This window comes from Odontesthes bonariensis, chromosome 14, assembly GCF_027942865.1.
Source record: "Odontesthes bonariensis isolate fOdoBon6 chromosome 14, fOdoBon6.hap1, whole genome shotgun sequence".
Taxonomy (NCBI): Eukaryota; Metazoa; Chordata; class Actinopteri; order Atheriniformes; family Atherinopsidae; genus Odontesthes; species Odontesthes bonariensis.
This window is the reverse complement of record NC_134519.1, coordinates 15,719,297-15,745,103: the sequence shown is the minus strand read 5'-3', so window position 1 is coordinate 15,745,103 and position 25,807 is coordinate 15,719,297. Positions and strand designations below refer to the sequence as shown.

The window sequence follows — 25,807 nt, the reverse complement described above, 5'->3', positions numbered from 1 at the left end:
GTTATGTAAATTTGGGCTAAGGATTCCTGATTTGACCTAATCTGTTCAGCATAACACATTAGAATGGTGAATGGTGTATTGCTTTCATGAGCTGGTGAACACTAATACAGGTTTAAAAAAAGTTTAAGATAAACTCAAAAAAAAAAAAAAAGCGATGTGCATAATATATGTGCAAAAGAAAAAGGAAATAAAGAATGACAATTTCTGTGTCCTAGTAACCAGAGATTTGTAAACGGTAATCATTTGTTTCTGAACCTCTTAAATCTGTCCGTCGGTGTTTCCTCAATGTTACAGTTCTTTCCCTCCCCAATTAAAATATTGCACTGGTATAGTTATATTATTGTTAACGAGCTTACATATCATTACTAAATTATTACCATACTATTGACAAATGGTTTTGCCTTGTTGCCATCTTTAAATCTGTTTCCCCATCATAAATCGTTTGGCTGCTAATTATCACGTAAATACAACAGTGTATCTGTTGTTGGTGCCAGGCTATTACCAGGTTATTACTTTGGTGATTAATTGGTAATTACTTATCATTACACCTTTACTATCAGGCCACATTATGACCTTTAAAATGAGATACCCCAATGAGACACCGAGGTATGACCTGCAGAGATGCTGTTCAGCCCAATTATTTGATTAAATGAATAGTCCCAAGATTTCTCCTCATTACTGGATGTTTCTCATTTTTCTAAGGAGGAATGCTTGATAGAGTTAGTCCCTGCTTAGTTTCACATGCCATTAAAAATATTCCAACAAGATCTTACTGAGGCAATGGAATAACGCTGACCTTTTCAACAGCGCATTAAGTAGTGCTGACACATTATGTACTGACATTGACATGTTGTCAACACTTTACATGCGCCCACCACCTGCAGGGCTACCTTCAGTTACTTTTTTCACCCTGCAGTGTGAATAATTACTTAGTGTGCTCAATGAAGGCATGAAAAGTACAACTTTTTAGTCGGATTGTATTATTCTATATCAGTGACAACCATGAAGATCTGGACTGCATTTTTGATTGATCATGCCAGAAATTCTGATAATTTCAAAATTTTAAGGCAAATGTAACCGATAAACAGGTTCACAGAGCCTCTTAGGAGATTTAGAGTAATATTTGCTATAACTAATCACTTCAACACTGACATGTTCTTGTTTTTTTCTGCTCCCGTGTCAGGGTATGTGTTCAGGAACTGCACTGTCAACGGTTGGTCAGAGATGTACCCACCCTATGAGGAGGCCTGTGTCTTTAGTGATGACAGTGAGCCTGAATCTGAGGTTCGTTGTGATCTTCCCAGTCAGTTAAACCTAACCATATTGTCTTCACTTTCTCCCTCAGTGCTCCCTTTTTAGGTCAGAACTACTTAAAAGTTTTCTGCAAGGACGATACTTTCGTTCCAAGAATAAATGTAAATAAATCATGGGAGGTTATAGTTAAAAAAATTTGTATTAATAACATAATTTCAAGTTAAACAAATTAGAGAAGGGTAAAGGGTAGTTGGTGTAACTGCATTGAACTTTTGCTTCTGCTTCTTTTCAACTTTCTGTCTCCAGACAAGTTACCTCTACACTTTCAGGCAGGTTTACACTGTAGGCTATGCAACCTCGCTCATCTCCCTCATTACGGCCATAGTGGTGTTTGCAGCATTCAGGTAAGTCCACGACAACACACACTGACATAGATGCACATTGACAGAAGAGGTAAAAGAGGACGAGGATGGGATAGTCATTTATTCAAAATTTGTCTTGTTAAAGCAGCATCTTCCAGTTTTAACATGAATAGTCACATATTCACATGCCTCGTAGAGTCTTTATAGAACAGAAGCTTATGAATCATGCAAATTCATGCAGTTGTTTACCTTCTTGCTCTCACTGCTCTTTAAAATATTAATATGCGTGCCAAGTACAGGAAATTGTTTTGTGTACGACCCTGTGTTTTATATCCCAGGAAGTTCCACTGCACCAGAAATTACATTCACATCAACTTGTTCTCCTCCTTCGTCCTGAGAGCCAGCGCTGTGTTCATTAAAGACACAGTGCTGTTCGCTGATGAGACCCTGGATCACTGCTCCATGTCTACGGTGAGGCTGCTAATTAATTAGTGCTGTTTCCATCATAATGCAGATTCCCATATCTGCTGTGTGATTGAGTTAACAATGGAAAGGAACAGGAACGAGGGAAAGACACGTTGAATACTGATGAATGGCAAAATCCTCTCATTAGACGACAACACTAATGAGGCTTTAAAGTCTATCAATTAGTTTGAACACACGTTTAGAATGAGGGGAAAAACAGTGTTTCTTATTTTTGTGTTGAGGATAGGTTGTAAAAGGTAAATCTGTGTCTTTCTACAAGTACGTATAGTATGATACAATACTAATTTGTTTAAATAAAGTTTTTGTTTTAGATAGAACCTTTTCTTTTCCTTTTTGTTTCGTTATATATTTCTTAACTTTTAAAAAAAAAACATTTATTTTCATTTTAAAGCCCCAATACTCACATTTATCCAACATAATTCCGCATTTTGCTTTTCAGTCTGAAATGACGACAGTTACATAAAAAATGGGAAACTGGTTTTGAAATTCAGATGATTCAGAACAAGTTGATTTAATCAATTAAATCAAAATTGGTTTGTAACTCCATCAAACCTTGATTTTTCTTTTTTTCATTAATGTTGAGTCTCATTGAAAATCTCTGACAGCCTATCGGTGCCTCAGACATCAATAGGCTGTCAGCATGAACAATCAGTTACATAGTTTAATTCCCTGGGTGTAGATCGTTGTCTTCATCACAGGCTTTCCTTTGATGCAGACATACTGTCTTCTACATGACCAAGTTGAGGACTCACCTGCACACTTGGGATATTATCTGTATTCTAACTGATGGCTGTGAGAATTACACGGGGACATCATTAGGATGAGCCGAATATAGATGATTCTTTCTCAACAGGCTCAAAAAATCATGTTAGATTAGAGCTAACTCTATAAAGAGCTGTCCACTGTGGTCTGAGCAGTATTTTTAACAATGTGGACATCAGTGGCAATTTTTTTTAGAGTGGATCAGAGCAGTCACAAAATATGTCGTCGTCTGCTTTGGCGCTCTTCCAGCTGTTTATACACCAGTGGCTGCCTGCCAGCTTTCATTATTTAATGAGGTTCATCTTAGGGGATAGAAGTGGATACATGCAATGCTGAGTACAGAATAATCCAGGAACTGTTGCAATATTCGCACAGTGTGCTGTTCACAAATTAACAGCAGGGGTTGATTTTCATTTTCTTCAGCTCACTCTAATGTAAACAGACAACAAGTTTGCCTTCAGAAATAGTTTTGGTGCTCCTGGGAATTCATTTCCTATCCCAGATTCTTGTTACTCCGCCACCTTGTCTCTCTCTCTATCTCCCTCTGTCTATCTTTTTTTGGTAACTCATTAGGATCACATGCACCATCTACACTTGTCTGGTCTTTCAGATCTGGTGCGATGTTTGCTTCTACTTCAGGTTGCATCAAGCTTGTGATAATTTTCAAAACACAAGTGAATGTCAAGGCAAAGTCAATAATCACAGTAACTGAAGGTTTATATTCTTACAATTTTTTTGGAACTATATTGTAACTATAAGACAGACAAATAAAGCGTTTAGAACAACTTTTAGGTTTTAGAATATTTCTTTAAAGGGGCGCCTTAGGTCTGAATTGGTAAAAGAGAAAAAGGACCTATTCTGTATGGCTGTTTCTGATGGCACAATACTTTAGTGGGTTGCTTTGCACAGATCTCTACCCCAAACCGGACCGCACAGGGAAACACAGAACACATCAGAGAAACAAATGCCCCTAATTGAGAAGAAACTGCCTCAGAGACTTTATAATGGGCAGAGACCAGCAAACCAGATCTAGTCTGCTAGGTTTATTCAACAAGGCAGGGGTCACACACAGGTAATCAGTCAAAGGAGTACACTTACCAGGATAATATATGCAAAAAGGGAAGAATCCAAAAACAGGCCAAAACGTTAGATATTTGATGGAAGGAAAAATAACAAAGTGAGGAGGATTAGGCAAGAGCAAAAACCAGGAACAGGCAGAAATCATACGTGAAATGCACAAGAGACAAATGGCTGGAAAGCTATAGACACACAAAATTAAGATCGTCTGGCCATGGGAACGGAGATAATTAAACCTGCTGAGTCATGACTAATTACAAACAGGAGTAAGAGGTGGGAACAGAACAAAGAGAGAACGTTTAAAATTAGATTAAAAATATTTATTTATTTTTTCTAGATGAATTACAATTTGCAATTTTTTTCTCCAAATGCTTTTAAGTAGCAAGTCTACTTCAGCTGCCACCACACAATAACAGACAATAAAACAAGTCTGATGTATTATTAGGTTATAGCATTAATACTGTCTCTAATAGACAGAGCTAATGTAATGGACATATTAAAACTACTTTCATCCGTACATCTTTCTACTTGTTCGATAAATGCTGTGACAAATATGAATGCTTGTAACTGTGTGTTGTTGTGTTGTCTCCAGACAGCGTGCAAGTCAGCTGTGGCTTTCTTCCAGTTCAGCATCCTAGCCAATTACTTCTGGCTACTGGTGGAGGGCATGTATTTGCAGACCCTGCTGGCCCTCACTTTCGTCTCACAGAGGAAATATTTTTGGTGGTACATCCTGATCGGCTGGGGTGAGTAAAGATGGCTGAATTGTTTGTTTTGTGGATGGCAATCCCATAACAGGCAGACTGATAATTGCATTTGCAATGTGGTATGTATATAATAAGTCTGATGTGTTATTAGGTTATATCAGTTTCTATTATATATATATATATATAATTTTTTTGTTCTATATTTGTATAAAAACAGAGCTTATGTTTTCTTTCAAACAATAGGAGACAAAGTTTCTGTCCTCTTCTAGCATTAACAGCTCTGAATGGGACAGAAGGCTTGGAATTTCCCCTTGCTTTGATTCAACAGCTTGAGAATTAAGTTAGCTGCTTCCAAAATGACAGCATTCTCATCCTGATAAATGGCAAGTTAGTGCTGTAACTCTTCTAGCTTCTGTTCTTCTCAAATTTGGGTTGGGAATCTATTTCCAGACAACAATCCAGGCTTCAAAAAGCTGATAACATGATATTTACACATCAGCTAAGTCTCTGCTCTGACTGCAACAGTATTTGCTCCTCTTTCCTTGCCTCTGCTTTTGTTTTTCGTTCTACCTTTGTTTCTTTGAGCTTCCTCAGTCCACCGATTTCCAGTGTTTTCCTATTCCCATACCGTTGTCTTTTTTGTTTTCACTGCGGAGTGTGTTTTCCTGTTTAAGCCTGTACACTCGAGTGTTTTAATGAAGTCCTTTAACTCCCATCCATCTCATTTGTTCAGCCACCAATATGTTACTGCACAATTCGGCCACACTGAGCCGAGCAGACACCTACTGCCTTTGATTAGTGCAGAAGTGAGGGTGAGAAACAGCAGTGCTTGTTATTCTGTTGTGGAAGCAGAAGCCTTTTTTTTTCTTTCTTTTTCCCCATTGAGGAGATCTCGAAACTTTAAGGCAAAGTGTTTGGAGGTCACGCTGGGCTTTATGTATTTCAGTCAATATACTGTAGCCATTAGTCCATGTGATGCTCAGCCACTGCTGTGCTCAAACACTGTGGCAGGAGTCTTTCTGATAAGGAATCACATGGAACCTGTGGCAGAATGTGATGAAGTGTGGCAGCAGGACGGATGCTCAGATCATTCTCTTTCCATCTGATCTGACCCTCAGGGATGTTAGCATGACTTGTGTCAGTCTAATTAAAGAATAGCAGGGTTTTGAGCACTCAGGTTGACTCAATGCTCCCACTTCAGGAGGTTTGTTAAAGGGGAACTGCGGTATTTTCAACATTAAGCCTCTTTTCTGAGTCGTCTGCAATGTTTTAGAACCCCCCTCACCGCTTTTTTGATGTTTACTGCTGTCTCCGGTATTTGCCTAATTTTGATTCTTCTCAACCTGCTTCAGAACGGCAAGTCATGCGCATGTCCAAAAAGGTCCGTAAAAGCACCATAAACGTCCGTTTTCAAAATCATCAACTCACCGGAGTGGTTACTGGTGTGCACTGGTAATCCATATCAAATTTCGTTGCGAAAAGTTGCTTCTGTCGTGTTTTATTTGGCAGCTCGTTCATGCTCGAACTATTTTCTTAGCGGTGGCGGAGTAATATCAACGAACATCCAGTACAAAATGTCAAATAAAACACGACAGAAGCAACCCTTTAAGCATCTTCAGCACAGTAGTTGTTTGAGCCACAAGAGGGGATAAGTTTATCATCTCCCAAAATTTCCTCCTGTGCCATAATTAGCTCTAACTTTTCCATTTATTTAATATGACAAGTGTGATGCATCAGTGGCTATTGTGTTATGAGCAATGCCTGCTAAACATGAGCATGTCATTACAGTAACTTTGATCATGATTAATTCAATCCAAGATCTTGATCTCCCAAGTGCACGATATTGTATCTAATTAAACATGATCATAAAAATAATGGGCAATATGATAAAAAAAATAACAAAATCGAAAACTCATCGATTTTCAAGCTCATATTCATGATATTTGCAGCCCTCTATAAATTAATACTGATAACCACTAACTTTTTGCTTCAATACATATCTAACTTTGAGTCAATAAATGACAATAACAGATAAATGAGATTTTCTTTTGGTGCAGGCAATACATCTGAAATAGACGCAGACTATGTTAAAGCTGCAGTAGGCAAGTTTTCAAAATAACGAGTCTAAAGTCGGAAAATTCGAACTGATACAACTTTCAGGTCCCTCCCCCAACCTCTAACAAGCTACGAATCGTCCCCCGAACCCCTCCCCCTCTGTGGACGAGGTTGTGCACGTGAGTTCACACCAGTGTGAGCACACACAAGCCGGGGCAGACTCACGCTCAGCAGCGTGTGCACAAGCTGTGATTGACAGGTAGGATTCCTCTCACCCTAACTTGATTGGTTAAAAACAGCCGGGAGCGCTCGGTTTTTGCAAGCACGATTACAGGCTTCAGAGGGAGCTACAGATTTCGTTATTTTTCCTAAACAGCCTATTTAATATTCTACTTCCAGAATCCCATGACAGTTCAAGCTAATATGACTAAAAAAAAGTTGCCTACTGCCGCTTTAAATAATTGGATCTAGATGTCAACCATTGGTTTGCTGACATACGCTTGAAGGCTTCCATTTTAGCAGTTTGGCCATTAGTATTTTCTTTTGACACCAGAAGTGTTGAGCAAGTGGTGGATCTGACAGAGAGATGGGGATGTTATGCACTCCCACTCGGGAGCTACTTGTCAACCTCAGTGCAGCTCTGTCATACATTTGCTTTTATCTATTCTTTTATCTTCATTTTCATTTATCTATTTTCCCAAGACCACAGAGTGGTGGCAGCCTGTTGTGGTATTCTGGACATTTTATGTATTTCTTTGCGAGATTTTCTAATGAGTTTTTTTTTTTTTTTTTTACCCTATGCTGGGTTGGATGCTGTGCTGCCACAGTGATTTTTGCTTGTTATTATGGCAGTTTTTTTAATCTGCTATGATGCATATCCATGCCAACGGGAAAGTTGTTTGCATATGGGAGAAGCTGAATTGTTTTTCAAAGTCCAGCTGATGCCTGGAGAAAGACTCCACATCTAGACTTGTTGAAGACATCTCAGTCTCAGATGTCAGATATGGGGGAAAAAGGAGCAGGAAAATGAAAACATTTCCTCCCTTATTGGTCATGGAGAATTTGAGATCCCAGGCAGATACGATGGATGAGCTTCGAACGCTCACAGGGACACAGTAAAAAATATCAGGACTGTAGCATTCTGTGTTTCACCGAGACATGGCTGCCAGAGCATACATATTTCAGGCTTTCTACATGGCTCTCAGATGATCTGTGCACACAGAGACTGCGGAAAGAGTAACAGGAAAAAAGGAGGGATTACAGTGCTTGTTAACAACAGATGGTGTCATATTGGACATCTTACTGTTAAGGGTAGTCTCTGCTGAGCTTTTGTAGCTGTGAATTATGGTCCACGTTGTCTACCGACAGATCCAAATATAACGTCCCAGATTACCTGTTTTCACACGGGGTTAAATTAGCCCGTCCTTTACCTTTTGGTTGAATGACAATCATCTTATTGAATACTTATACTTGTATTTGGCAATTGTATTGGCAAAATATGTTAATACAGAAGTTAAAAGGAAGTGGCTTTTATTATCATATTCTTCAGTGCAAAACCTTTGTAACATACAAAAAACAAGCTATGCAGTCATTTCTGCTGAATATGGGCACGCCTTGTCAGGAGCATCTGTTTTTACAACCTAACAGTCATTCAACAGTGTGTTTGTGTGTAGATATTGTGCTTTTTTTTTTACAGCTTTACTATCCTGCACCCTCATGTTTCCTGCTTTCATATTGTTTGTCAGATTGTTCCTCCTGCTACTTTTGGCATAGAGATGCCAAGTGGGACACAGATTAAATACGATACACAGAGTAAACACAGTGTCTTATATGCCTACAAACATTTCCAGCAATAAAAAGCAGCAAACATGTGAGTTGGGTCTAAATTGTTCTTTAGCTTTATTTGGCTTAACAGATTAGCTGAGCATGGATAATTGATCTTGGCTCTTTCACTATAGGGCTGCCAACAATGGTTCTCATACTTTGGGTTCTAACCAGATTCTTCTATGATGACAGAGGGTATGATGCATTTTATCATATCACTGCCTTTTACATGTGGTAGAGCAGCTTGTGCCATGATTAGCTGATTTTAATTTGTCTTTCATTGCAGTTGCTGGGATGACACAGACAATGTTGGTATTTGGTGGATCATTAAAGGACCAATAACAGTCTCACTACTGGTGAGTGAGGCGCTTTGAAGCAGCCTTAACTTGATCCACTGACCTTTTGTCCCTTTACCTTTTGTACGCTTGTTGACGTTTGTTTGTGTCAGATTTAGCATTATCTGTATAATTCCAGGAAGGGGAAGCCAAATAAAACTCTTTATGATGTCATATTCTGCAACTTTATGCACAACATACCTGAACAAAGGCACACAGACAAGTTAGCTTCTATTGAACATTTACTAATTTGGGGAACTTCTTTTAGTTTATTTGTTTTTACATATTGTATTCCAGTCATTTAGACACAAATAGAATTAAAATTTGATCTAATAAAGAAGCATTGTTGTCTGTTTTTTGCGTAGATATAAGTAATTGACAAATTATAGTTTTCCCTCAACTATGAATGTGTATGGGACTTTGTCATTTACATGTCCATTTGCTGTATCTCTACCAGATCAACATAGTCATCTTCATAAACGTCATCCGGATTTTGGTCCAAAAGCTTAAATCTTCAACCATGGCTGGGAACAATGACACTGGGCATTTCATGTGAGTCACAACTGACACAACAACTGAAGCCTAAAAATGCATTCAAGAAAAGCAACAATTTGATTTTAGTCAGGAACTAAAGATTAATCAAGTTGTCCAGCTGTGTGGAAAAGGCCTTGGTCTCTTAGGGTCTCTGGGGGAAAGTAGTTGTTACTGATCAGCTAGTGCAGGACTCCAGTGCTCAGCCTGAACTCACAAAATGGTCCCCAAGCGATGCTCAATTTAGTTCACCTCCAGTTAACCTGCATGTAGATGTTTTCTTAAGCAATGAAGGATGAATAATCCGTCAAAAAGTTATATTGTCTATGTGAAGTTCTGGAAGCAGGAATAGACTCATAAGCAGAGATTAGCACAGACTCATCATCTGTTTCATAAGTCTTGGGTCAAACACGGCTAATAAGTCAATGGGGCAACCTTAGTGGACAAAAAGTCAAAATCCTGAAACTGTTCAAAAGGTCAAATAATACAGGAACATGACAAGGCCAACGGGAAACAGGCAAACAGCACAAAAAACAATTACAGATAGCGATCAAGAGAGCACAGACAACAAGCAATCTTTATCAGCATGCATATTCCCTAAGGGATTATTTAAATTTTTTTAATTTAACTGCACTGAATTGGAAAGAGTGAAATAATGTTTCTGCAAAACAAGCTTGTAGAGAAAAACACAAGTAAGGAATACTTGACTGCAGGTGAACGTAGCGAGAAAAAGGGAGTTAGTACTGGTTTAAGATCACAGGAAATAAACCAGTCTCTATGGACCATCATAATGATATGAATACTGATTACAGAAGGCTCAAAAAGGATTATGAGCCATCTTGCGCTGGTGTCGTAATTTACAATCAGTCTGTGCAGTTTGTGACATTGAGGTCCTGTTTCCTTTTAGTAGACACCCCTTACAGCTTTAATTACCTAACCACTGCAATCTTGTTCGATCACAGACTGCTGAGGATACTCACTGCACTCATCAAAAACAAACCCTAACAACTATAATTCTTAGTACAATTAGTACTTAGCACAAATTATAGCAGAATACTGCTTATTCACGACAGCTTTTAATCATATTATCATTCACCCTTTTTAAATTAGATATATTAAAATCAATTAAAAAATAAAAAACGCTATGAAAGAAATTATATATGGGTACACATCTCTGATTTTTTTTCCTTCTTCTTTTATTTCTTTTTCTCTTAGCTTGGCTCCATTAGATGGAAGAGTCAGGCTTTATCACATAAACTGCAGTCAGTTTCCAGGAAACAACTGAGATCACTTGATTAAACTTACAAGAAGCTGTTAATTTCGTTATTTTATTTCAGTTTATACCTTAGCTTCTATGAGTAAAAGCTGCTAACATGGCTGTTGTCATGACTCTTACTCTGCTTAAAATATTAATGATTGGGATACTTTTAAAAACCACACTCAAAGCATGTTTCACAAAAGCATCAAGGTGTGAGGTTTGTTCAGCTTTGTATTATGTTTGGCTTAAATACTTAACGTCTTTAACGTGTTTCTTTTAAACTATGAATCTGCTTGTTGACCCCACTGTAGAATTTACTGCTGGAAGCCTGAATTCCTGCTTTACCTGAATAGGTTCTGCCCTCTTTGATGAGCTCAATCAATTTAGAATGAAAGCAAATATAAATAGCAACTGATACCAGAAATAGATGTGTCCTCCATCGCTGTTCGTCATTATTGTTCAGCCAATCCATTGAATGTCTCACACATACAAAAGCTCCATCCCAGCCTTACAAATTTCAATCTGATTCAGGCAAATCTGTGGCACTAACACAAAAGCTCAAATCCCAGGTGTTACAAAAGAAAACCACAATCCTATTGTAGGCGTGAAATAACCAGATGGGGTTTTCATCTTTAATCCTTAAGCAGTCCAAGCTGTGATGTTATTTCTGATCAGTCATTTGAGTGCTTACATGACAAAAGCTGTATTGTAATGATGAGACATGGAAGCTGGGAATCTGACCTAATCTTTACAGAACAAAAAATACAAGCAGACATCTCTGTTAGTGCTCAGATTAACTGCTGCTTGTTGATATTTCATAGACTTGATAGTTTGCAGATAAAGCCATTCTCATCTCAGTGACATAAAAGAAAAGAAAGATTAAAGCAATGAATTAAGATTCTTATCTCTTTTTGAAGAAGCGGAGGCAAAGTTGATTTTTCCAAGCTATATTACCTGCAGGAAGTGGTTGCAAACAAGAAAATGTCAAAAAAAATCAAATGGCAACATTTACATATTCATACGTCAACGATCAAACTTGGATTAGGCTTTCAGCACATGCATCTGGGTTTTGTACTTTGGCATTTTAAACTCTCCCACTGATTGGCCTGATGATAGAAGTGTTTTAAAGGTTTGTGCTATGAGGGTTTGACACTGCCAATTCAGGCTCAATGAAACTCAAATGATTTACGTTTTTACTTTGTGTTTTGCTATTAAAACTTTGCATGTACTGCAACTTAAACAGTACTGAAACTGCTTGGCTTCAGTGCACTGTATGTAGTATTTCAATTTCTAAACAGCTGTTACATCATTATTTGGTCTTATATCAACTCTTTCTTCCTACTTTCATTGCTTTTGCCTCAGGAGACTGGCTAAATCCACCCTCTTCCTCATTCCTCTGTTTGGGATGCACTACACTGTATTTGCCTTTCTGCCTGAAAACACTGGAGTAGCAGCCAGGCTGTACATCGAACTGGGCCTTGGATCCTTTCAGGTATAAAACAGCACCCAATACACAAACATAAAAAGCAATGAGAAATAAATAACTCACAATTCTCAACAAAGGCCTTTCTTTTAGCATTTGACTGGCAAAGACGATGAGGCACAGGTGTTACCAATCACAATGATTATAGCTCTCCATTATTATTTACACCTGTGCTTTTCCAGCTGTGACAAGCAATTGTATACCTTTTGATTTTCAGGCGAATATTTGATGTCTTTATAAATATTTAACAGAGAAATGTATGATCCAGTGGACAAAGATTTCTTCAGACGACGTTCAATAGTGGTTTGGGTTTCATATGGCCATATAGTTTTAGAGTGCTCTTCAGTATGTTTTATTTATAGATACATTTTGCCAAAAGCGTTATGCAAAACAATACCTAATAATAGCTGTGGATACTTGGCCCAATGCAAAACTCTGACAGATGCATTATGGTTTATCACTGGTGGAACCACAAGTATGCAGTCCCTCAAACTGGCCCAGGGCACATTCATATTCACTGTGCCGCTCGCGTATTTTATCACTGGTCCCACGGTGGACCTTATATGATCTGATAGACTCAGATTTTTGCTAGTAATGCTCTTATTTATTTATTGAAATATTTATTTGATAGGGACATATAGAAAATACATAGCTAAGCTGAAAACAGCAGCCCACTGCTAGTTTCATGGCGTTTATAGCAGGTGCTAATTGGTAACACTCGTTAATGATAAGGCTGAAAAGTTACAACAGCTAAATACAAAGAAGATAAACTGCAGACTTCAGTTTATTCAGTTAGGTTAGATAAAATAAGATACAAAGTCTAATAAAGATACATACATTAAACTACGAAATAGGTATTAAAATACATTTCAAACCTGTGTTTAGAAATGAGAAGAGTACAGTACAGTTTGTTGCTATCGCCTTCACCATAAGATGAAGTAAATTTAAAATGAACAGGTAGTTCCAAATCTTCCAAAAGCTGTCTGACCCAACTATGTTTTACAAAATGGGACTGTAAAGTTGCCACATGAGATAACTCCAGTATATATGCTGCATTTTTCACATGTATGTTTGTAAATAAGGAGGAAGAGCCAATCTTAAGTGTTCTCAAAGGACACATTCTTAGGCCAGGTGTGAATTGATGGACTTAAAGCTGTCCACTGGTGCTTGGATTGATCCGTGTTAATGTCAGGTTGGAGCAGAACCTAAAAATGGGAGTGGAATTTTTCTAACGTGAACATGAACCTGAAATGAATTTAATTAAACTGAACTGAATAATTCCATCCATCCATTTTCCATACCTGCTTTATCCAGCCCAGTTTCCTGGGGGGGGGGCTGCAGTCTATCCAAGCCGTCATTGGTCGAGAGACAGGGTACACCCTAGACAGGTTTTAATTAGATAATTGGATAATATAATTGAATCGGAGAGTCACACAAAAAAGCGTTTCTGCAAAACAAGCTCACTGTTGACAAAATGGGATTTTTATATAAATCATCTCAAAACATTCAGATGACTCATTTTGCTCACTGCATTGAGGATTATCATCTGGGTCTACTTGCCGACTGAATGAATGACTGGTAAATTCATGCTGTCACTGCTTTGCTGACCCTCAACAGCTAAATGCAATGACAGAATAACTTAATGTCCAGATAAGGACAGTCACAAGTCATTTCAGCTCTGTCCAGAACTTCTCACAGCTCACTCAACACATCTCACAGCTGACTCAACAATCAGTGCTTACTTGAATGCTTTGATTTTTAATTAGATGCCTGTTGTGTTGCAGGGGTTCGTGGTGGCACTCCTTTACTGTTTCATGAATGGAGAGGTAGGTGAATAATGGTTTTATGACACAAAAAACACACAGACATATCAAACATAGTCGCTCCAGCGGAAGATAGTTACTTTTGGAGCTTTTATCTTCAGTGGAACGATTCAAAGACAGATTTTTTGCATTACCTGACTGTGGCAGGAAGAGAGACCTAAACTGAAATGGCTCATTGACTGGGTTGATACTCACACGCATTTTTTTATTTATTGTAGGTGTAGTTTAATTTAGCCAAATTAAATGCAAATTAAAGTGTGTTTTGGTCATCAAGATACACTGTAGGTGGTGTTATTTCTTCTCTCAGAAACAAAGAAGGGAGCCCAGCAAACTGACTTTAAAAGAGCATCAGTCAGTCAAACCTAAACTGAGGGAACGCAAACTTTCATTAAATTATCATGATGGGAAAATTGGTGACAGAGAAAAATATTTTGGCCATATAATGTGACATATATTTGCTCTTGAAAGAGTTCTGTTTGTATTGGTAAGTGATTTATGTCACACCTTTACTAGACACTATATTAAGTTTTCTCAGACAAAAAAAACACTTATTTTGGATTTGTTTTAGTTTCAAGTTTTCATGCAAATTGAAAAAAACAACCCAAAAAAAAAGCTTGATGGAAACACTGCCTGAAGAATTTTAAGGTACAAATATTGCCAACAGCTGCTTAGACAACTGTCTATTACCTTTGTATTTTCTGCTAATTTTATACCTCACTGTACGTGTTTCCCCACAGGTCCAGGCAGAGCTACGTAGGTGGCTGTGGAAGTGCCACAATCCAAATCATCTCACGCCAGCCAAGAGAAGTCTCACTCAGATTACAATTCGAACCCGTGGGGGCCTCGGGCTGCCTCCTTCAAGCGCAAACATCTCTTCAGTATGATTTCAGAGGCTGTCAGTGAAATAAAAAAAACATTGCCTGAATGCCAACAAAAAACTAAACAGAGGCAGTCCTCAGCTGAACACGATAATGACATTAATTACAACTTCCTTCCGAAAGAACTGAGGACCACAATGAACAGAGGTGTGTGATCAAAAAAACATGTCAGAAGGCTTTCAGTGACAGCAACAGCTGTGACACTTGTCTAAGGACAGCAGAAATTTTTAATCTGGACTACAGTGTGCTCTCTCTCTCTCTCTCTCTCTCATGTAGCAATGGTGCTTAATTTGTACAGACATTATGGTGCCATTATGAAAAAGGAAAAAACTGTAGAGACAGAGCTGGCCCTGTGCTTGGATGAGGGCGATTTCAGATTGTTGTGTTTACTGTTTGGATTACATCGCTAGAAAAATTAGAAAATGTTGGGAGGTTATTCAGGAACAGCTGAGAAAACAATGAATGTTTGAACACTACTGAAATATGGGAAATAGTTCTGCGCTGGGCTGCTCTAAACACATGCAGTTACAGTACATTACTGGTATTTCAGTCAAGGTTGAAAACCTAGTTTAGAACCTTAATGTGAGTATTCTCATTCACAAATTGTTCTTTGTGTGTCATGGTGCCACATATTGGTACACCTTGTCTTAAAAAAAACTGTTTAGATATGCATCTCCATATTTGTGAGCGTTCATTTGCCTGTCTTCTTATTTGTCATGCCGTTTGGAAACATTACTGGCACTTAAAGAAATATCAAATGATAATAAAAAGAGGTCATGGGCTTTACCTGGTAAAATGCCATCAAAATGAAACTCTGTTCTCCACAGCAGTATGCAGAATAAAACTGTTAAATTGACCTACATTGCTATATGGCAGGGCTGGTCCAGTCTTGAATACAACAAGTGACAGAAACACATTGGGTAATATCTTTTTCTTGGATGCTCAATTTCTCCCAGGTTATTTGTGAGTACCAACATTTAAAAAATTGGCCACATTTACAGCAAAAAGCAAGATCTTTTGAGCCGGTGTTTTTATCATTTGGACCAGAAATGGCTGCTCATATGGTGTTAGTGTGTTTACACTTTCGCTCATTCTCTTCACTGCAAGTTTAAAAAAACTAATTATAAATGAGTTTGAACATTAAAACACATCTTTATTATCAATAAAGTGATTAATAAAATCCACTACACATGACTCCTTAAAATTAGCATCACTGAATATATTTGGAAGTATTATAATTAAGTTACTTTAATAAGTTTGGCAAAACGTAGATAATCACTGTCAGCTGTTGTGAGTGAGCTTCACTTAATGTCAAGGCTGAAAACAGCAAGTCTGACTTTGTTTATAAGGTAAAAACAAAAACAAAAAATAGAATAGATCTACCGGCCACCCTACAGTTAATTACTTAAATTTATTTTGCAAAAATTCATATAAAAACACAAAATGATGTGAAATACTCTAAAAAACAAGAAAAAGTGGGTTATTAACTGTTGATTCTCTTGACCTGTATCAGTTGTGATGGTGCTTACAGTGCGTGATGGACTCCACCGGGGATGCCCCTTGTCACCAGTTTGAGGTGTTCATGTACAGGACATCGAAACATAGTCAGGAGGAGCATCTCTGGATCATCTCTGCTTTTTGCATATGACGTAGTACTTTTGGCTTCATTATGCCAGGACCCTCAGCTCGTACCGGAGCAGTTCGCAGCTGCGTGTTAAGCAGCTGGGATGAAATTCAGCCTCTCCTAATTCAAGGGCATTGCTGTCAACCAGAATAAGTTGGAGCGCTCCCTTCTGGTCAGGAATGAGTCTCTGCCTCAGTTTATGTATCTTGGGATCTTGCTCATGAGATGTGGCAAGTTGCAGTGAGAGATGGACAGATGGATTAGGGCTTTGTCAGCAGTAATGAGGGGGCTGCACTGGTCTGTTGTTGTGAAGACGGAGCTGAGCTGAAAGCTGAAGCCTTTGATTTACTGATCCATCTTTGCTCCAACCCTCACGAGATCTGGGTAGTGACAGAATGAATGAGCTTGCGGATAAAAGCGACTGAAATGAGTTTCCTTCGGAGGATGTTGGGGCTCAGCCTTAGCGATAGGGTAAGGAGCTTGGCCATCTGGAGGGAGCTTGGAGTAAAGCCGCTGCTTCTCATCATAAGGTGTCAGCTGAGGAAGTTGAGGTATCTGATTGGGACGCGTCCTGGTCGCCTCCATCAGACAGTCTCAACTGGAAGGAGGAACAGGACAGGCCCGGAACATTTGATCCATTTTGGCCTGGGAAGGCCTTGGGATCCCCCAGGAGGAGCTGGAGAGTGTCGCTGGGGAGAGAGATGTCTGGGATGCCTGGACCTGTTGCCCCCACGACCTGACCTCGGATAAGTGGAAGATCATAGACGGATGATTGGATGGAAGGATATAAGCAACGATCAAAACAGTTTTCTGCTGTGCTTCATCTATTTGCAGTTGTATAAACCACGACTCACATTTCAGCCTCGAAAGCTCTCCAAATGTTCAAGTTGAAACTTTAGCTGAACAACAGCCTAATGCCCAATGTAGCATACAAAATTATGTTTGTTCAATAAGATAAAATAAAGGATTTTAAGAAAATGTAAACATCAGTATTTAATTATGTGTTGATAAATTTATGAAAAACGTATTTTATAATGAAAAATGAACTGTTTGCACTTATGTTGCACTTTGTTTTTTAAACACACTGAATTTTAGTTACTTTTTATGATCTAATGACAGCTGAAATACTGCATTTGAAACAAGGATTTTTTGTTCTCCCAATTTTGGAATCACTTAAATTGTTAAGAAGGGTCCCCTAAAGTTCATTGTCTAAGTAGGCCACACTACACTGCCTTTAATCTACAGGTAAAGCCTCATTTTTATGGTGAAACCGTTTGAAATTAATCTCAGTCTGTGCAAAGTACAGCAACTTACCACATATTTATTTTGCAGTCAATTTACACAACTGGAGACATGGATGTTGGACACCAGAATGCTTACACATGACACACTGTCACATTTAGAACATAAGTTTGATGAAAGTTTGTACACATTTTTTTTCAACATTTAAGTTACTTATATCCTTTTGAATGCTTGTCATTACGTACACATGCATACATAATACACTCTCTCTGATTTTCAAATATTCACACACTCTGGAAACTGGTACATAAACAGATGTACAAAAACACTGTCACAAACATTATAGGTCAAGAGATCCACTTGTATGCCAAAAATATACACTATATATGATAAAGAAAAGACATCATTTGTACACGAGGGCAAATTGATAGCAGGCAACACTTAGGAGCAGCCGAGTAACAATAATTTTACATTCAAAAATTCATAGGCAATCAATAGAACTCTCACACACACAGACTTTACCAAAACTGGCTCAAGAGCCACAACTGCTAAAGCAACTGTATCTTAACACGGAGATACGGTGTGCATCACAGAAAACACATTTCAATCAAAAGCTTTGACAGTTTTGGAGTACTGTCACTGTTATTTTTTGCTGAGAATCAGATGATATTGATACTACTAATGGGGGAAATGGAGAAACTAGCATTTTTATCTTCTTGCTACGGGAAAAAACAGATGGCGACTAGAAACCACTAACTAGTCAGAAACTAGCCAGAACTAAGTTCTACTACTCAAGACAGCAAATCGATATGTTGCTTTTAAATAAAACTTGTGGTTAAAGATGGATGAAATGGGGTTGTAATTACCCTTTTTAGAAGGGGAGTCTCTCTTCTCAAACAGCAGATACAGATTCTGGACAATGTGGTAACACCACCCCATTTGAAGACACCATTAAGTCAAAACATACTTTATTTTAAAAATGAAGTTGCACTTTTATTATAGCAATCTTGCTTATCCTGTGTGTATTTGGAGAGATGGTTGAACTCTACTGGTGAGCAAGATGCAATATGGAAGTGACCAGTGGGGGAAGTTGGGGTGGACGACGCTAAGCACACACATCAGCATACCTAAATTATACAGAAATTGAAGATTTGCAGGATGTAAACAATACCAGGAAAATAAACAAGGTTACTAATTGGCTGATCACAATAATTACAAAGCAACAGCTACAGTGATGATATTTAAGAACCTTAAATCAAGGATATCAGATATTTGAACATATTGGCCCAAACACTGCCTCTACTAGTCATCTCTCAATTGCATCTTGTGTATGCATTAACTTTAGGTCATCTGTATTTTTTCACCTTTCAATGGAAACAAACTTTTCTATGTATCCTTGTGCACATGTCACACAGACATGCTTTAACATGGGGTTGTATTTACCAGTTTAATGATACGATTTCATATCTACACGCCTCTCTCATGGTATTTATGATTTTCTATATGGAAATGCTATGTAAGCTCACAAGCTGTATGAACAACTCCCAGTGTAATGACTAATTCACCTTGAAAACAGTTACATAATAGCCCAGCCAAGGGAGACATGAATGCTATTAAATGTTAGTATATTAGTTTAATAAAAAAAATAAATAAAAGTATTGTTGGTTAAAAGGAAACTGAATTAAGTTACACAAAAAAAGAGGTTTTTACTTTTGGACAAAGTTGGTTTAATTGTACCCAACTGTTGCAACGTGTTACTGTTTATTTAGCCAACAAACATGAGAGACGTATTAGTCATCGTATTTAACTCTCAGCAATAAAGTACACACACTGTCTAAAGTAATGCTTTAAGTGCATAACGATCAACAACCCAAATGTCAGAGTAAGACACTAACATCATATCTGCAAATCACGGATACAGCTCTCAGCAAAGGCTCTGGCAACATCAACGAGTGTGTCAAAGTTCACATCAGGACACTGGAGGAGCGATAATGGTAGAACTGCAGACCAACATTAGAATCCAGTCTGAGACAATTGCCTTTTTTTTTTCTCCAAGTTTTGTTCTCTCTCACTGTCTCCTTTGGTTCTGGCAACACAGCTAGCTAAGTTGATGCACTAAACCTACTCAGTTAGGGTTTGAACCCCCCCCTCCAAACTGTGCAACTCCTTTAGCAGCAGAGATTATTTGGTAGTTATTGACTCTTTTGACTGAGAAACTTTGAAATGACAGGTACCCAGAGTTTAGAGTGAACAAAACATTTTTCTAGCCAGAATCAAGCTTAGAGTTACAGAGCTCGATTTTAATGAAGTGCTACAAAGTGCAATCAGTACTCTAAATTCTCTTCCATCAAAACGTTAATATTTCAAAACTAGAAAACAATTCTAGGGACAGATGGTACATTAACAAAATCACCAGTTTTTTTTTTTTTTGTGTCAATGTGTTCACATTAGACCTTATGTATAAAATATAGTATGAGGGCTCATTGACGATGATAAGACCATAAGCCTATAAGTGTTTCAATGCTTCTGGCTACATCCATTCATTTGCAAATTGAAAATACAAAGCTTTGAAATGTAATAAATTATTAAATAAATGTTCCTTCTTTCTCAAACTACTGACATTTACTGCCACCTTGTGGTAGATAAATACACAGCACAAATATGGTCATGTAAGGAGTTTTTAACTCTTCTTTTTTCACAGACAGTAACAGCTTTGAGACATGGTCGTATCCATCTGAGGCATCTAAGACTCAGAGTGACGGCTGGTGATAGAAACGCGTAAGCAGCAGCAGAGTGGTTTTTATCACACCCTCATGCACACTTAAGAGTTTTATCTGTTGCATTTGTCAAAATCTTCTTCGTATTTATGTACAATCATCCTCTCTGGCTCTGTTTCCTTGACAGTAACTTGTCTATCGCTCACTCAGCTATTTCATTGAAAAGCAGATAAAGTTGTACATTAGTTATTTTGACAAGCTGTTTAAGAGGTTGTGTCTACGTTTTTTTTTCCCAGCTTTAACAATAATTCACATCTTCCTTTACAGTCAAAGAAGATTGTGCCACATATCTCCCACTGTCATCTCTTATGAATCTACATTTATGACACTTTGACCAAGTCGGTCAGTGAAAATGAGACATCAGGCAAATAGCTATTTTACACAGACAATTAGCTTGTATACTGTACATGTCGTCATTTCACACGACACACAATTCATGGAAAAGGAATATACATCCTCATTTGTTTGACAGTCAGTTACAATCCACATGGATGACAATACAAAAAATATCTGAATTGACGGCAACGCAAAACTCCTCCTGTACACAGCTTTTCACATTAAATCTGATCAAACACTATTCCCACCTGAACGGTTAATATTTGCTTGCCTGTGCAAAAAAAAAAAAAAAAAAAAAACAACACAAAAAAAGAGAAAGACTCTGCGATTGTCAAGAGCTGCTAAATTAAAGCCTTTTTGTGTCGACTGGTACAACATTTAATGTTTTTTGTTTTGGAGCTGTTTACGTGTTTGGTGCTGAATTATCACAGCTGTATAACCACAGAACGAAATTGAATTTATAGATTATATAACCCTACATCTCAAATACTTCACATTTTAAAAAGTAAAAAATAAAGCATCAGAACTCTTCACATTATCTGCGAGTTTTTTAAATGAGAAATAGCTGATTCTTAATAATAACGTTTTGCCGCGCACAATTCGAAAGAATAATTTTGCCATCCACAATGAATCACCCCACACTGTACATTCTTTGCAGGAAATGATTCTCACTGCACTTTTAAATGATCCGCTCACTGTAAATAAAAGTTATAGCTATTTGTGACTAACTAGGCACTTTGGAATATGAATGTACGAGGTGATCAATCAACTAAATTAGAAGTGCTATTTGATATGGCACAATAGGCTCAAGCTTAATATGTTCGCAGTTTGAGTGTCACCGCTTACAATAAAACACTACACGACTGATCTCATGGCACGATGAAAAGCTTTGGACAAAAGCACCCAGGAAATGGCACACATTGTTAATGTTCACAGTTGGCAAAAATGTGTCTGCTAAGTTTGTGAAGGTAAAAACCAGCTAAAGGAAACTTCTGTAAATCAGCTCAGAGAGTTTTGTGTTCTTGTGAAATGATCATGTGGTTTACTAGAAAAACGCAAGCACATCTACATTGCATGTAAATATCAAGACCCCTCTGACTGTGATTAAGACCCGGTTGGCAAATACTGCTCTGCAGTTCTTTTTTGTTGCAGCTTTTAGGGATACGCTTTATTTTCTATTTCTCACAAAGACGTAGTCCAGAATTGAGAGGGCGGGAGGGATCCCCTGGGTTCCCAGAACACATGATGAGGTCTACAGATTTGGGCTCCAGTTCCTTTTGTATGAAAAGGTCATCAGAATACTTTGTTGTACTAAAGAGAGAATTTCTGATCTAGACACTAAAAATAATTATTTACACAATCAATGAGCTGTTTTCTTTTTTACATATATGTATATATATATATATATATATATATATATATATATATATGTATACATATAAATAAATAAATATATATATATATATTTTGACATACTCTGTACTTACGGCTGACTGTAGAAAAATGCTTAAATTGAAGATGAAACATTTACACAATGAGCATTTGTACAAGCAAGGCGTACGTTTGGTTGATAATCAACTTTGGACTGTAATGACATCCAGCCAGGCAACCTGTATGGCACTTTGAAGCACGTTTACTTTACACCAACAGCCAAATGTGACCCCTACATTTAAACTAGGGAAATGAAGGGAATTGAAGGTGCCTGATTGGAATTTGTCGAAATTGATACAGTGCATCAGTAATCATAAATGTTTACAACCTACAGCATGTTATATTGTGTAACCAAACAAAATTGTAACATACGAAAGCCATCTGAGCACCTCCGGTAAATGCTATTCCTTTTCTAAAGCAGAAAAGTACAAAATATAAGAGGTGTGAGGGGCCACTTTGGTCTGCTATGGTTGGTCTAACGTAATTAGAATGGCACCTCGAATTTCACTCAGGTCTGTCAGACGCTCAGGTCGGGAGGCTGATGTTGGCGTTCTCCGCCAGTGGGCTGGACATGCGTATTTGAGAGCTGCTCTTGCTGAGGATCGACAGCTGAGTCCCGCCGTTCACGCCACTGCTGGCCAACGAAGGGTGCCTCTGCTGCTTCAGGTCCACAGCAAAGTACCGGTTCACCGTCCAGCTGCGCCATTTCCTCTTGATCTCCGACTGCACCTTCAGGGAGAAACTTCACAAGGTCATTTTTTAATGTACTTTAAGCTGTACTAGCTCCTACCAGTACAGTATAAACTATCAGTAAACTACAAGGGCAAAATATTTTGGTCCATATGGCCTTATATGAACACAAAAAAGTGATTTGAAATGTATTTATTATTACAACTAATTACTGATACGATTTTTATACACTACTTATGAAGTAGTAATTTCAAATAAATACTGAATACTCAACAAGACACATAATACACTGAGATACTCGTGTATACATGTATACTGAGATTTTCCTTATCTTATTCTTATATCTTATTTTTACACTGTTTATATGGGAGGGGTGTAATTTTATTTTACTGTATGGGGTTGTAATTTTCCTTTATCTTTACTTTATCTTATTTTGTCTAATTGTATTACATTTATTTTGCTCTATTGTATTTCCTGACTTAATCTTTTTTTCTGTAAACGAGTGCACTGCAGAAAAGGAATTTCCCGCAAGGGATTAATAAAGTAATTCTGATTCTGATTCTGATTCTGAATACAGAGGAAAAGTCATATTAGTTTGGATATCAATCGTAACAACTGTTTAGGACTAAGAAGTCTATCACGGAATACGCTTTCAGCAGTGAGTCTTATGTGTCAAGAAATAGAGAAAAATAGGACAAAGGGACTGACCAAAAGGTACAAAAGCTTACCTCTCCGTTGAGGAAACAGTAGAGGACAGCCACCACAAAGCCCTGAGGAAAAGGATGGAGACAACAAATCAACTTGGGATGGAGTGTGCTTTCTTCTATGAAAAACGGAATCCAGTGTAAAGTACAATCCACTCGCAGCTCTTCGCCTAAAAATGTATCCATCATTGTTTGTCAGCTCGTCAATTTAAGAAATGGTGAATTTGTGTTTAAAGTTGTGAAGAAAGTAGATGTATGATATTTAAAGATTTAGCAGTGTACCCTCATGAATACAATGACCTGCTTTGCTGACGATATAAGAAAATAAGGAGAACAACAGTAAAAAGAAATAATGAAAACTGTTGGGACTGTCTGTCAAATTATACAAATAAAAGTTGCAATATTTCATGTTAAGTGAAAATTCTTGTTACATTTCTGTGGACTTACAGTTTCATACAAACACATATAAACAATAAGTTGTCCTTGCAGATGAAGGTCCTCCCCTGTGTTTCATCTTAAATGATCAAAAGATAAGTCTAACCTGTTTCTGTATGATCTGTGTTGGGGAAATTGGCCAATAGAAGTTGGTTTCAGATAAACACGACAGCAGTTAGATTTGTGAGCAGGTATACCGTCAAGAATCATTCATTCAATTCCAACAGACCATGATGGAGAAGATCTGTAACTGTTTGCATTTGTCTGCAGGTGTTTAAGGATTGTGATTTATTCATTTTGCTTTACTGTGATCAGTTTACTTACGAACCATTTGCTATCTATAAAGTTTATGTCAAGCTTGCACAACACAGACTGCTTCGTATTCCTATATCTACCTTTACTCTCAACTCACCTTATGGCACACTATATTCACTTTTTTCCATTTCATGTGAGAGTCAGAATTTTGACTGCTGTTAAATCTCTGCTTCAAACCGTGCTATCAAAAAGATGCTGCACTCAAGCAATATACATTCAAAGTAAATGTACCTTGTAAAGTCAATTTCTTTTCAGGTAAATCAATGCTGTCAAAAACCTGAAGCATCTTCAACACCTTTCCCAAAGAAAAGGTATATTCATTCTTGGAGACTGATTCCATTTTCTATTTTCAGGCTTATTGCTTTGAGTTTTCTGTTCTGATGCTTTGACGTGTTCCTTGGTCGATCTGTATGCTTCCCCTTTGACAGCCTTTCCATTTTGTTTGTACTTGCATCTTTCACCACACACAAAAGTTGTAGGAGTTTTAGAATCACTTCTGTTGTTTTCCCTGACAGCTCTCTTGTGGGGGACATGTTTCCTGCAATGGATCCATAAGCCCTGCAGCTACTCCCTTTTAACTGTGGACCTAATTACATATTTAGACTTATGCAGGTATTTCTTTTAAAAATGCTAATTAAAAGCTGAATCCATATTTAAGAAAAAAGCCAATATTTCAGCTATATCCTTTTAGTTTTTTTGTCTACAAAATAAAAAACAGCTGAATTAACACCTTCTAGGAGTGGTCATTCTAGTTTTTCTGTCTGCCTCTTTTTTCTGGACAACTGTGAAGAGGGAGGACAGACGCTGACATTTGAATGTTACCAGCACTGTCGTGAAGAGCACAATGTACCCAGTTTGATCAACCTATAATGTTCTTTCACTTTTCAACTTGTGCTTCGCTTTTTGAATCCGGATGTTGGGGCTGGTTTGAGAGCATACCTGGAAAGATCCGAGACCCAGTTCAAAGACCAGCCTCTCCCTCTTGCTGACATCCTCAGGAGAGAAGGCGAACACAGTGTAGTGAATACCAAACAGGGGTATGAGCAGGAGGGTTGAGCGCGCCAGACGCCTGAACACACACACACAGACAGTACAAACATGTTAATCTGATCAGGGTGTAGGTGATACACAAGTCAAAGTCATTTCAGTGTTAATTTACAGCTGAAGGTTAGCCTCAAGTGATGCAAGAGTTCCACTGCTGATGCAATGATACATTGTGACACACCACAAATGAAAGACATTTAATTAATAAGTTCAAATGAATCAAAATACTTCTTTTTGCTTCTGTCCTTATATGTAATCAGTTTTGTATAAGAAAGACTCTCACACAATTCTCTGCCAGTTTTTTGGGGTTCAGTTTAAAGGATGATGGTGATGATGTGCTTAATTTTTCTTATTGTCAACAAAGCTCATGAAAA

The 25,807-nt window shown here is 37.8% G+C and overlaps 2 protein-coding genes across 5 annotated transcripts in view; one reads left to right on the top strand and one right to left on the bottom strand.

Annotated features, from left to right (window-relative positions):
- ghrhra (growth hormone releasing hormone receptor a) overlaps positions 1-15,722 on the top strand; it is a 30,334-nt gene extending 14,612 nt beyond the window's left edge. Inside the window, exons 4-13 of the mRNA XM_075482249.1 lie at positions 1,184-1,284; positions 1,561-1,658; positions 1,955-2,087; positions 4,534-4,687; positions 8,662-8,722; positions 8,814-8,883; positions 9,320-9,414; positions 12,014-12,143; positions 13,919-13,960; positions 14,695-15,722. Coding sequence (XP_075338364.1) covers positions 1,184-1,284; positions 1,561-1,658; positions 1,955-2,087; positions 4,534-4,687; positions 8,662-8,722; positions 8,814-8,883; positions 9,320-9,414; positions 12,014-12,143; positions 13,919-13,960; positions 14,695-14,841 — 1,031 coding nt within the window. The 3' untranslated portion in view covers positions 14,842-15,722. The remainder of the gene's footprint in view (positions 1-1,183; positions 1,285-1,560; positions 1,659-1,954; positions 2,088-4,533; positions 4,688-8,661; positions 8,723-8,813; positions 8,884-9,319; positions 9,415-12,013; positions 12,144-13,918; positions 13,961-14,694) is intronic.
- Positions 15,723-17,760: 2,038 nt separating this feature from the next.
- Positions 17,761-25,807, bottom strand: part of LOC142398888 (pituitary adenylate cyclase-activating polypeptide type I receptor-like) — a 29,170-nt gene continuing 21,123 nt past the window's right edge. For 2 of the 4 annotated variants that reach the window (XM_075483121.1, XM_075483123.1), the window contains 3 exons: positions 25,329-25,458; positions 23,664-23,705; positions 17,761-22,987 (listed from right to left, as the gene is read on the bottom strand). In XM_075483121.1, coding sequence (XP_075339236.1) covers positions 22,763-22,987; positions 23,664-23,705; positions 25,329-25,458 — 397 coding nt within the window. In that variant the 3' untranslated portion in view covers positions 17,761-22,762. The remainder of the gene's footprint in view (positions 22,988-23,663; positions 23,706-25,328; positions 25,459-25,807) is intronic. The other 2 variants (XM_075483122.1, XM_075483124.1) reach the window with 1 other exon arrangement.